The sequence below is a fragment of the Leucoraja erinacea genome, unplaced genomic scaffold (assembly GCF_028641065.1).
Source record: "Leucoraja erinacea ecotype New England unplaced genomic scaffold, Leri_hhj_1 Leri_703S, whole genome shotgun sequence".
NCBI lineage: Eukaryota > Metazoa > Chordata > Chondrichthyes > Rajiformes > Rajidae > Leucoraja > Leucoraja erinaceus.
In genome coordinates, this window is record NW_026576623.1 from 62572 (window position 1) to 80557 (window position 17986).

General features: G+C 48.7%; 1 protein-coding gene across 1 annotated transcript; it reads left to right on the plus strand.

Annotated features, from left to right (window-relative positions):
- The first annotated feature begins 2573 nt into the window (after positions 1-2573).
- Positions 2574-17933, plus strand: LOC129694545 (sialic acid-binding Ig-like lectin 12). The gene is made up of 5 exons (XM_055631271.1): positions 2574-2729; positions 9288-9368; positions 12782-13147; positions 14050-14391; positions 15426-17933. Exons 2-5 carry the CDS (start codon positions 9329-9331, stop codon positions 15713-15715), a joined length of 1038 nt encoding a protein of 345 aa, XP_055487246.1. The 5' UTR covers positions 2574-2729; positions 9288-9328; the 3' UTR covers positions 15716-17933.
- The last annotated feature ends 53 nt before the right edge of the window (positions 17934-17986 follow it).

Genomic DNA, 17986 nt, shown 5'->3' on the forward strand with positions numbered 1-17986 from the left:
TACGTTAACCAATGATAAGCGTTTGTTAGCACTGGGCCTGTCCTCGCTGGAGTTTAGAAGAATGAGGGGAGGACCTCATCGAAACATACAGATTAGTGAAACACTTGGATAGAGTGGATGTGGAGAGGTGTTTCCACAAATGGGAGAGTCTAGGTCATATCCTCAGAATTAAATAACTATTTCTTATGACCTTATGATAGGAGCAGAATTAGGCCATTTGGCCCATCAACGCTATTCAATCAGGGCTGATCTATCTTTCTCCCTCAACCCCATTTTCCTGCCTTCTCCCCATAATCCCTGACAACCGTAGTAATCAAGAATCTATCTATCTCTGCCTTAAAAATATCCACTGACCTGTGGCCTCCACAACGTTCTGTGGTAAAGAATGCCACAGATTTATCTCCCTCTGACTAAAGAAACTCTTCCTTATTGCCTTCCCAAAAGAACATCCTTCAATTCTGAGGCTGTGCCTCTGGTTCGAGACACTCCCTCCTAGTCTACTCATCTGCCGATCACTCCCTCACCTGTATCCACCTATCACTTGCCAGGCTTTGACCCGTTCACACCTGCTCACACAGTTCACATAGTGTAGGAGTTGGGAAGTCATCTTGCAGTTGTATACGACGTTGGTGAGGCCATATTTAGAATACGTGTGTTCAGTGCTGGGCATCGTGTGATAGGAAAGATGTTTTCAGCCGGAAAGCGTACAGTGAAGATTTATGAGGCTGTTGCCAGGATTCTATGGTCTGAGCTATAGGGAGAGGATAAGAATTCCTTGGTGTGCAGGAAGATCTTATGGAGGTGTACAAAATCATGAGAGGAATAGATTGGGTAGACACACAGAGTAGGTGAATTGAGGACCAGAGGACATAGGTTTATGGTGAGAGGGGGAAAGATTTAGTAGTGATCTGAGGCATAACTTAGTCACACAAAGGGGTGGTGGGTATACGGAAGAGGCTGCCAGGGTAGGTCGTTGAAGCATTGACTGTTCCAACGTTTAAGAAACATACAGGTACTACATGGATAGGTCTGAAGAGGGTCTCGACCCGAAACGTCGCCCATTCCTTTTCTCCAGAGATGCTGCCTGTCCCGCTGAGTTACTCCAGTATTTTGAGTCTAGGTACATGGATAGGACAGGTTTGGAGGGATATGGACCAAACGTGGGCAGGTGGGATTAGTGTAGCTGGGACATGTTCGCCAGTGTGGGCAAGTTGGGCCAAAGGACCTGTTTTGAAGGGACTCAATCTGAACTGTGGTTTGTAGAAAAAAGGTACTGGTGACACTAGCCCACTCCCTCCGCAGATCCGGTAAGTTCCTCCAGCACTTTGCTTTCTAGATTAATAAAGGGACTGTTCTGCACCCTCAGCTTCGGGGAACTGTTGGATATATTTTCCCGTAATTCTGAAAAAAAGGACATTTTTATTTTTCGCACTAAATTTCCTGTTCCACTTCCTCGTGAAGCAAGAGGTCGTTGGGCCTCTCAAGTCTACATGCGTTGTCTGTACTGAGCTTGCACGTTCTCTGCGTGGGTTTTCTCCAAGATCTTCTGTTTCCTCCCACACTCCAAAGACGTGCATGGTTGTAGGATAATAGGCTTGGTATAAATGTAAAATTGTTCCTTGTGTGTGTCGGATGGTGTTAGTGTGCGGGGATCGCAGGTTGGCGCGGACTTGGTGGGCCGAAGGGCCTGTTTCCGCACTGTATCTCTAAACTATACACAGAACCAGTGTGTGAGCGGGTGATCGATGGTCAGTGCGGACTTTGTGGGCCGAAGGGCCTGTTTCTGCGCTGTATCTCTAAACTTAATGAGATCTAAAATGTGTGGGGATGGTTTTTTACCGAGCGAGTGATGGTGCCCAGGGGTGATGGTGGAGGCAGCGATGATAGTGGTGTTTTGGTGGCCTTTAGATAGGCACATGGACATGCAGGGAATGCAGAGTTCCTGTTTATGTGCAGACAAATGAGATTAATTTGGCATCATGTTCGGCATGGACATTTGGGCCGAAGGGACTGTTACTCTACTGTGCTGTTCTCTGTTCTAGGTTTTCACTCCCTGCTAATTCATTAAAAAACTTTGCAGAGTTAGTTGGGCAAACTTGCCTTGCACAAATCCAGATATTCTTGAATCAGTAACTCAGCGGGTCAGGCAGCATCTCTGGAGAGAAGGAATGGGTTGTGCTTCGTGTCGAGACCCTTCTTCAGACCTGAAACGTCACCCATTCCTTCTCTCCAGAGATGCTGCCTGCCCCGCTGAGTTACTCCAGCATTTTGTGTTTATCTTCGGTTTAAACCAGTATCTGCAGTTGTTTCCCACACAATTCTTGAATCAGTGCAGTGTTGCCCAAATGAGCACCCTAACCATGGCGATGTGGAACAGGAGACAGTCACACCCACTAGATTAAATACCTCCAATTTGACAGTGAGGGGAGTAAGGGCCGGTGGGGAGGGAGTTACAGAGACCAGGAATAGGTTCAGAGCCAGAGTAGGTTTGCAGAGATAGTGAGGGACTTTTCCCACATTACACCACTCCTTCCACTAAATCAAAGTCATGCCCCATCAGACATGAAAGGGGTTAACTATTTGCTGATAAGGAATACTTCCTTATTTTACTTCACTTTCCTGATGTCAATTTTCCCCTCCACACATTCGTGTTCTCCACACAGTGACGGCCACTGAGAGCAAGAGTTTGTCAGTCGATATTCCAGAGACGAACAGTGGACAGAACCCAGGTACGTAATTCCGTCTCAGTCATTTGTTCCCACAAACAACAACCTGTTTTGCTGAGTTGTGAATTTGTACAGAGTCTGACCACTGAAATACTTTGTTTATTAAGGTAACTGCAGATGCTGGCTTACATCGAAGATAGACACAAAATGCTGGAGTAAATCAGCGAGACAGGCAGCATCTCTGGAGAGTTTAATTTAGTTTTCTTGCTATTGAGGGAGTGTTGCAGAGGTTCACCAGGTCTGAAGAAGGGTCTCGAATCCGAAAGCACACAAAAATGCTGGAGAAACTCAGCGGGTGCAGCAGCGTCTATGGAGCGAAGGAAATAGGCAACGTTTCAGGCCAAAACCCATCTAGCAAATCCGAAACGTCACCCATGCCTTCTCTCCAGAGATGCTGCTTGTCCCACTGAGTTATTCCAGAATTTTGTGTCTACCTTCGATTTAAACCAGCATCTGCTGTTCTTTGCTACACATTTTCACCAGGTTAATTCCCAGGATGTCAGGACTGACATATGATGAAAGAATAGGTTGACTGGGTTTGTATTCATTGGAATTTAGAAGGATGAGAGAGGGTCTTACTGAAACATATAACATTCTTAAGGGATTGGACAGGCTAGATGCAGGAAAAATGTCCCTGATGTTGGGGAATCCAGAACCAAGGGTCACATCGGCCATTTAGGATGGAGACGAGGAAAAATGTTTTCACCCAGAGAGTTGTGAATCTGGAATTCTCTACCACAGAAGGCAACGGAGGCCAATTCACTGGATGTTTTCAAGAGAGAGTTAGATTTAGCTCTTACGGCTAATGGTATCAAGGGATATGGGGCGAAAACAGGAACGGGATACTGACTGTGGTGATCAGCCATGATCATAATAAATGGTGGTGCTGGCTGTAAGGGCTGAATGGGCTACTCCTGCACCTATTTTCTATTATTCTATGTTATCTATCTTTATTGTCGTGTGTACCGGGATACAGCGAAAAGCTTTTGTTATGCGCTAACCAGTCAGCGCAAAGACAACACATGGTTATAATCGAAGATAGACAGAAAATGCTGGAGTAACTCAACGGGACAGGCAGCATCTGTGGATAAAAGAAGGGTCTCGACCCGAAATGTCACCCATTCCTTCTATTCAGAGATGCTGCCTGCCCCGCTGAGTTACGCCAACATTTTGTGTCTATCTATGGTTTAAACCAGCATCTGCAGTTCCTTATGCCCCTGTCCCACTTAGGAAACCTGAACGGAAACCTCTGGAGACTTTGCGCCCCACCCAAGGTTTCCGTGCGGTTCCCGAGGGTTGCAGGTGGTTGCCGGAGGTTGCAGGTAGTGGAAGCAGGTACGGAGACTGACAAAAACCTCCGGGAACCTCACGGAAACCTTGGGTGGGGCACAAAGTCTCCAGAGGTTTCCGTTCAGGATTCCTAAGTGGGACAGGGGCATAACTATACATGGTTACAATTGTTCCATTTACAGTGTATAGGTACATGATAAGGGAATAACGTTTAGTGTAAGCTAAAACCAGCAAAGACTGATCAAGGATAGCCTTAGGGTCATCAAAGAGGTAGTTAATAGTTCAGCACTGCTCTCTGGTTGTTGTAGGTTGATTCAGTTACTTGATAACAGCTGGGAAGAAACTGTCCCCGATTCTGAAAATCGGTGAGAAGAAATGGGTGACGTTTCAGGTCGAGACCCTTGTTCAGACTGAGAGTGAGGGGGGAGAGAGAGAGACACGGAGGTAAGGAAGTGAAAGGTGTGAAAACGAGACAAAGGTTATGAAGTTCCAGGAAAATGTAGATAGATCATTGTTAGCGGGGAGAGGATGACAATGAAGCAAACAGAGATATCAGGAGGACAGTCAGACTGGTCCTAGAGTAGGAAAGGAGAGGGATTGAGAGAGAGGGAAAGCAAGGATTACTTGCTTATGTTATGTTATTCATAATGCTGGGGTGTAAACGGCCCAAGTGAATTATGAGGTGCTGTTCCTCCAGTTTGTGTTGAGCCTCACTCTGACAGTTGAGGAGGCCCAGGACAGAAAGGTCAGGAAGGTGTCTCTGTGTCTCCATCTCCCCTGACTCTCAGTCTTTATTGTACTGAATATTGTGAGAATTTTGAGCATCGTATCTGGCTCTGGAGAGGGTTGAGAGGAGGTTTACATGAATTATCCCAGGAATTAGATGATTAACATATGGTGAGCGTTTGACAGCACTGGGCCTGTACTCGCTGCAGATTAGAATAATGAGTGGGGAACCTCTTTGAAACGTACAGAATAGTGAATGGTTTGGATAGAATGGATGTGGAGAGGATGTTTCCACTTGTGGGAGAGTATCGGACCACAGGTTATAGCCTCAGAATTAAGGGATGTTCTTTTAGGAAGGAGATGAGGAGGAATAACTTTAGTCAGAAGGTGATGAATCTGTGGAATTCTTTGCTTCAGAAGATGTGGAGGCCAAGTCAGTGGATGTATTTAAGACAGAGACAGATAGATTCTTGATTAGTACGAGTGTCAGAGGTTATGGGGAGAAGGCAGGTGATTGGGGTTAGGAGGGAGAGATAGATCGGCCATTATTGAATGGCGGAATAGACTTGATGGGCCAAATGGCCTAATTCTGCTCCTATCATCATGACCTATATAGTACGACTTGCCTGGGTGGCATGCAAACACTGAATTCTGGTACACATGGAAATTTACAACCATACCAATAGATGGGCCGAAGAAAGGTTGTGTGGTTGGAGCTGTTCCAAAACCAAGCTGATAAAATGCTTTCTAACAGGCCCTTCAGGGGGTGGAATGGAGAGACTGCTTTGTGTGATGGACTTGGTGACATCCACGATAGGGGCGGCACAGTGGTGCAGCGGTAGAGTCGCCTCAAAGTGCCAGAGACCCAGGTTCGATCCTGATGTCAGGTGCTTGTCCCTACAAAGTTTGCCTGTCTGAAGAAGGGTTTTTGCCAGAAACGTTGCCTATTTCCTTCGCTCCATAGATGCTGCTGCACCCGCTGAGTTTCTCCAGCGTTTTTGTGTACCTTGCTCGTTTACATATTCTGTTGACCTGCTAAAGAATTTAATTGTACTGTCTGGGACATGTGACAATAAAGCATTCTTCAATCTGGACTCTTGGCCAGCTTGGGTTTACTGAGCTTTCCTCCCACATTCCAAAGACGTTCAGGTTTGTAGGTGAATTGGTGTGGTAAGATTATTAGTTGTCCCGAGTGTGTGTCGGATAGTGCTAGTGTGCGGGGATCGCTGGTTGGCACGGACACCGAAGGGCCTGTTTCTGTTCTGTATCTCTAAACTAAAAACAGAACTAGTGTGTGGACGGGTGATCGATGGTCGGCACGGACTCGGTGGGCAAAGAGGACCTGTTTCTGTGCTGTATCTAAACTAAACTAAGCTCTCAGCAATTTCTTGTGGTCTTGAGTAGAGCTGTTGCCAAACCATGGTGTGAAGCAACCTAACAGTGTTCTTTCACAATTCATGTGCAGATGTTGGTGTGAGTCAGTGGAAAAATGACGAACTTCCTTCATCTTTTGAGCAAGATGAGACATAAGTGTGCCTTATTGACCACAGCTTCAATGTTGTTAATGCAGGGTATGTTGTTGATGATATTTAAGGTCATACGTGATAGGAGGAGAATAAGGCCATTCCCCCCCATCAAGTCTACTCCGCCATTCAATCACGGCTGATCTATCTCTCCCTCCTAACCCCATACTCCTGCCTTCTCCCTGTAACCCCTGACACCCGCACTATTCAAGAATCTATCTATCTCTGCCTTAAAAATATCCATTGACTAGTCGTCCACAGCCGTCTGTGGCAAATAATTCCACAGATTCACCACCCTCTGATTAAGGAAATTCCTCCTCGTCTCCTTTGTAAAGGAATGTCCTTTAATTCTGAAGCTGTGACCTCTAGTCCTGGACACTCCCACTAGTGGAAACATTCTTTCTACTTCCACTCTATCCAAGCCTTTCACTGTTCGGTAAATTTCAATGTGGAACCCCTTCATTCTTCTAAACTCCAGCGAGTACAGGCCCAATGCTGACAAATGCTCATCATATGTTAAAGCCATCATGATCATAAACCTCCTCTGGATCCTCTCCAACGCCAGTACATACTTCCTCAAATATAGGGCCCAAAACTACTCCCAATACTCCATGTGCGGTCTGATCAGCATGTTATAAAGCCTCGGTATTTTCTCATTTTATGGTCACTACCTCAAAACGGTTCTTTTACCATAATCACACCGATTAAATCTGGTTTGTTATACAATAGTTTTATTTTTAGAGATACAGAGTGGAAACAGGCCCTTCAGCCCACCGAGTCCGCGCTGAGCAGCAATCCCCGCCCACTAACACCATCCTATACATACAAGGGACAATTTGCTAATTTATACAAGCCAATTAACCTACAAACCTGTAAGATCATTGGAGTGTGGGAGGAAACCGAAGCATGGGGAGAACATACAAACTCTGTAAAGACAGCACCTACAGTCAGGATTGAACCCGGGGTCTGGCGCTGTGAGGCAGCAACTCTACCGCTGTGCCACTATGCCCTCCATATATCAATGCCAAACCAAATTGCCCAGTATGCTCGATTACAAGCTGCTCTTAGAAGCCATCTCCAAGGCACTCTACAAGTTATTTCTCTTTGTATCAAGTACCAGCTTGAATTTCCCAGTCTACCTGCATATTGATAACACCATGACATTTATCCTGCTGCAACTTCACAGCACCTTCCTTGCCAACCACAACATCACAAATGTCCATATCACCTGAAATTTGCAAATTATACTTTCTCCCACTGAGACACAAAAGATGCAGATGCTGGAATCTGTAGCGATATTCCACCTGCTGAGGGAACTCAGCGAGTCAGGCAGCATTTCATACGTTTGTAAGATACAGTAACAGACTTAGGCCTTTCGGCCCATCAAGTCCATTCTGCCATTCAATCATGGCTGATCTATCTTTCCCTCTCGACCCCATACTCCTGCCTTCTCCCCATAACCACCGACCCCTGTACTAATCAAGAATCTGTCAATCTCCGCCTTGAAAACACATTGACTTGGCCTCCACAGCCGTCTGTGGCAATGAATCCCACAGATTCACCACCCTCTGGCTAAAGAAATGCCTCCTCATCTCCTTCCTAAAAGAATGTCCTTTAATTCTGAGGCTGTGACCTCTCCCACTAGTGGAAATATCCTCTCCACATCCACTCTATCCAGGCTTTTCACTATTCGGTAAGTTTCATTGAGGTCCCATCTCATTCTTCTAAACTCCAGCGAGTAAAGGTCCAGTGGCGTCAAACGGTCATCCTATGTAAACCCACTCATTCCTGGGACCATTCATGTAAACCTCCTCTGGACACTCGGCAGAGCCGGCACATCCTTCATCAGATACGGGGCTGAAAATTGCTCAAAATATTCCAAATGCAGCCTGACCAGCGCCTTATAGAGCCTCAGCATTACATCCATCAAGTCAAGTCAAGTCAACTTTATTTGTCACATACACATACAAGATATGCAGTGAAATGTAAGTGGCAATGCCTGCGGATTGTGTAAAAATAACAGAACCAGTATCTACATTTTAGAAAACAAATAAAAAGTCACAACACAACAGTAAAGTGAGTCCCTGGTGAGATAGGAATTTACAGTCCTGACGGCCTGTGGGAAGAAACTCCGTCTCATCCTCTCCGTTCTCACAGCAAGCAGCGGAGGCGTTTGCCTGACTGTAGCAGCTGGAACAGTCCGTTGCTGGGGTGGTAGGGGTCCCCCATAATGTTGCTGGCTCTGGATCTGCACCTCCTGGTGTATAGGTCCAGCAGCGGGGTGAGTGTAGTTCCCATAGTTGTGTTCGGCTGAACGCACTACTCTCTGCAGAGCCTTCCTGTCCTGGGCAGAGCTGTTCCCAAACCAGATTGTAATGTTGCCGGACAAGATGCTTTCTACAGCCCCAGAGTAGAAGCATTGAAGGATCCTCAGAGAGACTCTGAATTTCATGAGCTGCCTGAGGTACGTCCTCGGATGTTGTGCCCTTCTAAAGTCCCCATTCAGCTCCTTAGTTTTTGTGACATTCAAGAGGAGGCTGTTACCCTGACACCAGAGTGCCAGATCAGCCACCTCCTCCCGGTAGACCTTCTCATCGTTATCGGAGATCAGACCCACCACCACAGTGTCATCAGCAAATGGAGTTGGAGCTGAACATGCCCACACAGTCATGTGTGTACAGGGATTACAGTAGGGGGCTAAGGACGCAACCCTGGGGGGAGGGGATCCTGTGTTCAGGGTGAGGGTGTTGGAGGTATGTCTCTCCATCTTGACCACCTGGGGACTGGCGGTGAGAAAGTCCAGGGCCCAGGCACACAGGGGGGTGTTGAGTCCTAATTCCAGTAGCTTCTCAGCCAGTCTGGTGGAGACTATGATGTTGAAGGCTGAACTGAAGTCTATGAACAGCATCCTCATGTAGCCCCCCCTTCTGGCTGTCAAGGTGAGAGGGAGCAGTGTGCCGAATCCATGTCGCTTCATGTATATTGGTCACTGGAGTTTTACTGCAATCACTTTCTCTTCCAGATCGGGAGATCGGGGACTGACGGGATATCTGGGATCGGACAATGATTGGGCGATCGTTCTACCTCCTCTCCCTTCTCCAAGGTATCATCAGCAACAACTCGGAAGTGTTTACGGGCGAGGAGGCTTTTACTGGTTGGTTGCCAGTGACTAGCGGAGTTCCGCAGGGGTCGGAGCTGGGGCTGCTACGATAATTTCGCTGAACACCTCCGCTCAGTCCGCCTGGACCTGCCTGATCTCCCGGTTTCCAAACACTTTAATTCCCCCTCCCATTCCCACACTGACCATTCTGTCCTGGGCCTCCTCCACTGTCAGAGTGAGGCTAAATGCAAATAAGAGGAACATATCTCGCACCAGCTTCTCGTTCTCACCCAACAAACAGCTAATAATGGCTTGATTTCTTTATCATCATTACCTTTTTGCATATCTTTCATTCATTGTTCTGTGTCTCTCTACATCATCGTCTATATCTCTCGTTTCCCTCTCCCATGACTTTCAGTCTGAAGAAGGGTCTCGACCCAAAATGTCACCCATTCCTTCTCTCCAGAGATGCTGCCTGTCCCACTGAGTTACTCCAGATTTCTGTGCCAATCTTCAGTTTAAGGCAAGACATTCTTGCTATAGAGGGAGTACAGAGAAGGTTCACCAGACTGATTCCCGGGATGTCAGGACTGTCTTATGAAGAAAGACTGGATAGACTTGGTTTGTACTCTCTAGAATTTAGAAGATTGAGTGGGGATCTTATAGAAACTTACAAAATTCTTAAGGGGTTGGACAGGCTAGATGTAGGAAGATTGTTCCCGATGTTGGGGAAGTCGAGAACAAGGGGTCACAGTTTAAGGATAAGGGGGGAAATCTTTTAGGACCGAGATGAGAAAAACATTTTTTTACACAGAGAGTGGTGAATCTGGAATTCTCTGCCATAGTTCATTGGCTATATTTAAGAGGGAGTTTAGATGTGGCCCTTGTGGCTAAAGGGATCAGGGGGTATGGAGAGAAGGCAGGTACAGGATACTGAGTTGGATGATCAGCCATGATCATATTGAATGGCGGTGCAGGCTTGAAGGGTCGAATGGCCTACTCCTGCACCTATATTCTATGTTTCTATGTTAAACCAGTATCCTCAGTTCCTTGTCAGCAGATCTATATTGGTGAGACCAAGCGGAGGCTTGGCGATCGTTTCGCCCAACACCTCCGCTTAGTCCGCATTAACCAACCTGATCTCCCGGTGGCTCAGCACTTCAACTCCCCCTCCCACTCCGTATCCAACCTCTCTGTGGGTCTCCTCCATGGCCAGAGCGAGCAACACCGGAAATTGGAGGAGCAGCACCTCATATTCCGCTTGGGGAGTCTGCATCCTGAGGGCATGAAAATTGAATTCTCCAAATTTTGTTAGCCCTTGCTGTCTCCTCCCCTTCCTCAGCCCTCCTGCTGTCTCCTCCCATCCCCCAGCCTTCGGACTCCTCCTCCTTGTTCCTTACTTCTCCCTGCCCCCCCACCCCCATCAGTCTGAAGAAGGGTTTTGTCCCGAAACGTTGCCTATTTCCTTCGCTCCATAGATGCTGCTGCACCCGCTGAGTTTCTCCAGCATTTTTGTATACCTTCGATTTTCCAGCACCTGCAGTTCCTTCTTAAATTCCGCAGTTCCTTCCTGTACACCACTACCCTTCACGTTGTACATTTATGATTGGGACGAGGGGATTGAAGGCATTGTGGCTAAGTTTGCAGATGATATGGAAATAGGTGGAGAGGCAGGGAGTGTAGGGAGAGCAGGGTCTATGCAGAAGGACTAGGACAGGTTGGGAGATCGGGCAGGGATGTGGCAGATGGAATATAGTGTAGCAAAGGAGTGAGCGACGCACTGTTTATTTTAAAAATCAAAAATAATTTATTTAATTACGATCACGATACAAAAACCAAAAATAAACCCCAAACTGTGGTGACACATCCTCCACCATATTACAATATCACCAAATTATTCAGGCACTACATTTCCAAACAACTATGCTACAAATAAACCAGTATATAACCATGTCTCTCTCTAACACCACCCGGGCACGGACATAACCCCAATAATGTTGCAACCAACTGGTTCAGGCAAAGCCCTCTTCTGCCTGGCACTGTGACTCGCGGAGGGCCAGCTTGGCCAGGCCTAGGAGCAACCCAGCCAGGCCATCTTCAGCCCTGCCCACTCCCTAGATCCCATCACCAGTCCTTCAGTCGCTGACAGCAGAGTCACTCCTCCCCCTATGGACCCTAGGTGGAGTGGCTGTGCTCCTTGCCCTCCGGATCCTGGCTACAAGGGACACTCTACTGGTCCCTGGGAGTGATGCACTGTGGGAGAAGCGGTGAGGGGGGAGTGACACACTGTGGGAGGGGCGGTGAGGGGGGAGTGATGCACTGTGGGAGAGGCGGTGAGGGGGGAGTGACACACTGTGGGAGGGCGGTGGGGGGGGGAGTGATGCACTGTGGGAGGGGGCGGTGAGGGGGGGAGTGATGCACTGTGGGAGAGGCGGTGAGGGGGGAGTGACACACTGTGGGAGGGCGGTGAGGGGGGAGTGATGCACTGTGGGAGGGAGTGATGCACTGTGGGAGGGGCGGTGAGGGGGGTGTGACACTGGGAGGGAGTGACGCACTGTGGGAGGGGCGGTGAGGGGGGAGACACTGGGAGGGAGTGACGCACTGTGGGAGGGGCGGTGAGGGGGGAGTGACACACTGGGAGGGGGGGTGAGGGGGGAATGACACACTGTGGGAGGGGGGGGTGAGGGGGGAATGACACACTGTGGGAGGGGCAGTGAGGGGGAAATGACACACTGGGAGGGGGGTGAGGGGGGAATGACGCACTGTGGGAGGGGGCGGTGAGGGGGGAATGACACTGTGGGAGGGGCGGTGAGGGGGAGTGACACACTGTGGGAGGGAGTGACCCACACTGTGGGAGGGGGGGTGAGGGAGTGACACACTGTGGAAGGGAGTGACGAACTGTGGGAGGGGCGGTGAGGGGGGAGTGACGCACTGTGGGAGGGGGGGTGAGGGGGGAGTGATGCACTGTGGGGGGGGGGGGGGGGGGCACTGTGGGAGGGGGGTGAGGGGGGGAGTGATGCACTGTGGGAGGGGGGGTGAGGGGGGAGTGATGCACTGTGGGAGGGGCGGTGGGGGGGGAGTGATGGGGGAGGGTGGTGGGGGGGTGACACACTGTGGGAGGAGGGGGGAGTGAGTGATGCACTGTGGGAGGGGGGGGGGTGAGGGGGGAGTGATGCACTGTGTGGGAGGGGGGGTGAGGGGGGAGTGATGCACTGTGGGAGGGGGGGTGAGGGGGGAGTGATGCACTGTGGCAGTGACACACTGTGGGAGGGGCGGTGAGGAGTGAGGCTCCACCACCATGCTGCTCTTCTCTGCTCTGTACACAACTGGCCCACAGCGCAGGATAAAAGTGTGGAAAGTGAGTCCAGTGAACTGACAGGGTGTTCACTGCTAAAGATTGTTCCTTCTCTTCTCAGCCGCGGTGTCGGTTGAGTGGAGTGCGGACAATCCCGGAGATGTGACTGCGCACAATGGTTTGTGTGCACGGATTCCATGTCACTACACATACCCATCGACTCTGAACAATGAACCACGGACTGGAATATGGTTTAAATGTGAGACGAACAACGACACAACTGTAGCCTTCCACTCCAAGAAGCCCAGGAAAGAATCAAGAAAGTTTTGCCATCGGACCCGGCTGTCAGGAGATCTGGGAGACAACGACTGTTCGCTGGTTATAGACAACGTCACGCAGCAAGATGCAGGTCCTTATTTTTTCACAGTGAAGTTTGGAGGGGGACGTCGTTTCAACTACCACCGTTTAACACAGCTCCATGTTACTGGTAAGTGCTCCGTATAATTCACGCATTGACTGTAGAGTTCCTTCCCAGGTGTTATCAGGCAACTGAAACACACACACACACACACACACACACACACACACACACACCATCAGGATCCTCCTGGGTCATTTGTGCATCATCGTGACACCTGCACTTTTCACACTGTCATTACCAGGTTTTCAGCCCCCATCTATCCTCTGTCATCTGTCCACACCATCTATACTTCACACAGGCTGAACTAAATTAAACTAAACAATGACTGTCTTATCCTTACTGCTCTTAGTCCAGAACGCTATCCCCATCTTCCCAATCACAGCTCATCACAAGATTCCTCATCCCCGACCTTTCAAACCTCCCCTCACCATTGTACCTCCTTGTTCCGGGATCACCCTTGTTTAGTTGAGTTTATTGTCACGTGTACCGAGGTACACTTAAAGGCTTTTGTTGCATGTTAGCCAGTCAGCGGATGGACAATACATGATTACAATAGAGCCGTCCACAGTGTACAGATACATGATAAGGGAATAACGTTTAGTGCAAGGTAAAGCCAGCAAAGTCCGATCAAGGATAGTGCGAGGGTCACTAATGAGGCAGACCGCTCATTAACCCGGACCGCTCTCTGGTTATGGTGGCATGGTTCAGTTGCCTGATAACAGCCGGGAAGAAACTGTCCTTGAATCTGGAGGTGTGCGTTTTCACACTTCCATACCTTTTCCCCGATAGGAGAGGGGAGAAGAGGGAGTGACCAGGGGTCAGATTCGTACTTGGTAATCTGGAGGTGTGTGTTTTCACAGTTCTGTACCTTGTAAAAACATCCTTCCTCGTGTGGGACTGGGATTACCATGTGAGCCGATGTATCCAGTGATATTTAACTAACCAGTATCTGTTTCTGTGTGTGTTAGATTTCACAGATAAACCCACGATATTCTCTGCTGAATTGGTGGCAGGTCATCCTGTGAACGTGACCTGCTCCTTCAACACCACATGTGATGGAACAACACCCACCCTAACCTGGGTCACCCCCGCTGATGAACCACCGTCAGCCTCACACAGAGTAACCTGGGGCAACCCCACTGGTGAACCACCTTCAGCCTCACACAGAGTAACTCAGTGGGGAGACACTTGGACATATACTTCTGTTCTGTCCCTGACCCCAGCGCTCAAACATCACGGGCAAAACCTCACCTGCAGAGTCACATACCCAACTGTCTCATCCTCACAGATCCTCACACTGAATGTGCAATGTAAGTACGGACATCGTTTATTGTGCAGGAACAGCAATAATCCATTAACAGTGCTGGTATATAAGGTCATAGGCGATAGGAGCAGAATTTGGCCATCTGGCCCATCATGTCTACTCCGCCATTCAACCATGGCTGATATATCTCCCTCCTAACCCCTTTCTTCTACCTTCTGCCCATAACCTCTGACACCCGTACTAATCGATCAACACCAAAAGCTGGAGTACCTCAGCGGGACAGGCAGCATCTCTGGAGAGAAGGAATGGGTGGTGTTACGGGTCGAGACCCTTCTTCAGAGTGAAAGTCACGGGAAAGGGACATGAGAGATATAGACGATGATGTAGAGAGATGTAGGACCTACCTGATCTCCAGTTGCTAAACACTTTCATTCACCTGGTACACAAAAAAGCTGGAGAAACTCAGCGGGTGCAGCAGCATCTATGGAGCGAAGGAAATAGGCAACGTTTCAGGCCGAAACCCTTCTTCAGACTAATTCACCTTCCCATTCCCACACTGACCTTTATGTCCTTGGACTCCTCCACTGTTAGAGTGAGGGTAAACACAAATTGGAGGAACATATTTCGCTTGGGCAGCTTCAGATAGCCCCGGCATTCCCTCTCTCTCCATCCGTCCCCCACCCAAGTCGCACCAGCTTCTCGTTCTCACCCAAGAAGCAGCTAACAATGGCCTGTTTCCTTTATCGTAAATGTTTTGCATATCTATCTTTCAATCTTTGTTCTATATCTCTCTACACCATTGCCTATATCTCAGGTTTCCCTAAACATCGACTAATGTGTGAACGGGTGATCGATGGTCGGCAGAGACTCGGTGGGCTGAAGGGCCTGTTTCCACCCTGTATCTCTAAACTAACCTTAGAACTAGTGTGTGAACGGGTGATCGAGGGTCGGCATGGACTCGGTGGGCTGAAGGGCCTGTTTCCGTGCTGTATCGCCAAATTCTAAACACTAAAATCTTTTACAATCCAAGGTTCACCAAAAGTGCCACAAAACTGATTGCTGAGTTTTATCTGTTTGCAGGCGTCCCCCAGAATCTCTCAATCACTTCCCCCGACAACGTGAACAGTTCCTGGGTCAGTGTAAAGGAAGGAAACTCTGCAGCGATCCTCTGCTCCGTCCAGAGTTTGCCAACATCTAACCTGACGTGGAGACATCTCGGTGTCACGCTGAACACAACACGTTCCAGCAACGAGCTGTGGATGGCGTTCCCTCACCTGACACGGCAGGATGCTGGGGTCTATCAGTGTGTGGCAGAGAATGAACACGGGACAGCAGAGAGGGATGTGACCCTCACTGTAGAATGTGAGTAGATACACACTGACATGTCTATAAACACAGATGGATTATTGGCCCATGAAAAATGCTGGAATTCACTGCACACATGGACTCACTCACACCTACATACAGTCTTCCTCTCTCTCACACCCACACACACATTCTCTCTGTCCCACACATGGACACCATCACTCACACACACTCTCTCAAACACATACAGACTCTGTCTCTCTCACATACTCACCCTCTCTCACACATACACACAGACACTTTCTCTCTGTCCCACACATGAACACCATCACTCACACACACTCTCAGTCTCTCTCACACACTCAGTCTCTCTCACACTCACCCTCTCTCACACACATACACACTCACTCAAACACACACACATTCTCTCTCACACGCACACACACCCTCGCTCTCAAACACTCGCTCACTCTAACACACACATACACACATACCCTCAAGATCTCTGAGAAAACCCACGCAAGTCACGGGGAGAACGTGCGAACTCCGTACAGACAGGCACCGGTGGTCAGGATCGGGTACATGTCTCTGGCGCTGTGAGGCAGCAGCTCTACCCACTGCACCACCGTGCCGTCCACATCTACAGTATTTTGTGTTCCCCACCTGTATGTAGCGTGTCTGACCTCTGCCTGACATTGTTGGATCATATTGGTTTCTCGACCCAGAAACCCGCAATGTATGTATCGTCACTCCTCATGTTGCTTAAAACACAAAATGCTGGAGCAACTCAGTGTGTCAGGCAACATCTTTGGAGTCATAGTCTTACAGCGTGGAAACCTTTTGCCCAACTCGCCCACACCGGCCAACGAACCCCATCTACACTAGTCCCACCTGCCCTACTTCGACCCATCCAAACAAGTCCAATCCATGTTACCTGTCCAACAGTTTTTCAAAAGTTGCAATGGTCCCAGCCTCAACTCGTTCCTCCAGCGCTCGTTCCATACACCCACCACCCTCTGCATGAAAAAAGGTTACCCCTCAGGATCCATTAAATCTTCTCCCCTCTCATCTTAAACCTAGCATGCTCGACCTCTCCCTATAGTCTGAAGAAGGGTCTCGACATGAAACGTCACCCATTCCTTATCTCCAGAGATGCTGCCTGTCCCGCTGAATTGCTGCAGTTTTTGTGTCTACGCAAATACAGTTGTGCCATCCACTGGGTACACATACAAGATAAGGGAATAACGTTTAGTGCAAGAAAAAGCTAGTAAAGTCCTATCAAAGATAGCACAATAGTAATTCAGGACTACTCTCTGGTTGTGGTAGGATGGTTCAGTTGCCTGATAACAGCCGGAAAGAAACTCCCTGAATCTGGAGGTGTGTACGTTTTCACACTTCTGTACCTCTTGCCCGATGGGAGAGGCGAGAAGAGGGAGTGGCCGGGGGTGAGACTGGTCCTTGATTATGTTCTGGCCTTGCCGAGGCAGCGTGAGGTGTACATGGAGTCAACCGGCCAACATGCCCCATCTACATTAATCCCACATGCCTGCGTTCGGCCCATATCCCTCCAAACCTATCCTATCCATGTACCTGTTCAACTATTTCTTAAACGCCAGGATAGTCCCAGCCTCAACTACCTCCTCCAGCAGCTCGTTCCATAGACCCACTACCCTTTGTGTGGAAAAATGTTAACCCTCAGGTTTCATTAAATCTTCATCCTTCTTAAACCTATGTCCTATTCTTAAACCGTGACCGCTGGTTCTGGACTCCACCAACATCAGGAACATTTTCCCTGCATCTAGCCTATCATATAACCACATAACAATTACAGCACGGAAACAGGCCATCTTGGCCCTTCTAGACCATGTCGGACTCTCACCTAGTCCCATCTACCTGCACTCAGACCATAACACTCCATTCCTTTCCCGTTCATTTACCTATCCAATTTATTTTTAAATGATAAAATCGTACCTGCCTCCACCACTTCAACTGGAAGCTCATTCCACACCGCTACCACTCTCTGAGTAAAGAAGTTCCCCCTCATGTTGCCCCTAAACTTCAGTCCCTTAATTCTCAAATCAATCCTATCGAATCCCTTAAGAATTTTATATGTTTCTCGGGAATTAACCCTGTGTACCTACGCTGCACTACCTCAATAGCAAGAATGTCCTTCCTCAAATTGGGTGACACAATACTCCAGGTGCGGTCTCGCCAGGGCTCTGGAATAGAACCACCTTGCTGCTTTCTCAAATCCTCTCGCTATGAAGGCCAACATGCCATTTGCTTTCTCACTGATTTCTTTCATCCGCAGCCACCTGTCCTGGTATTAAATTCCT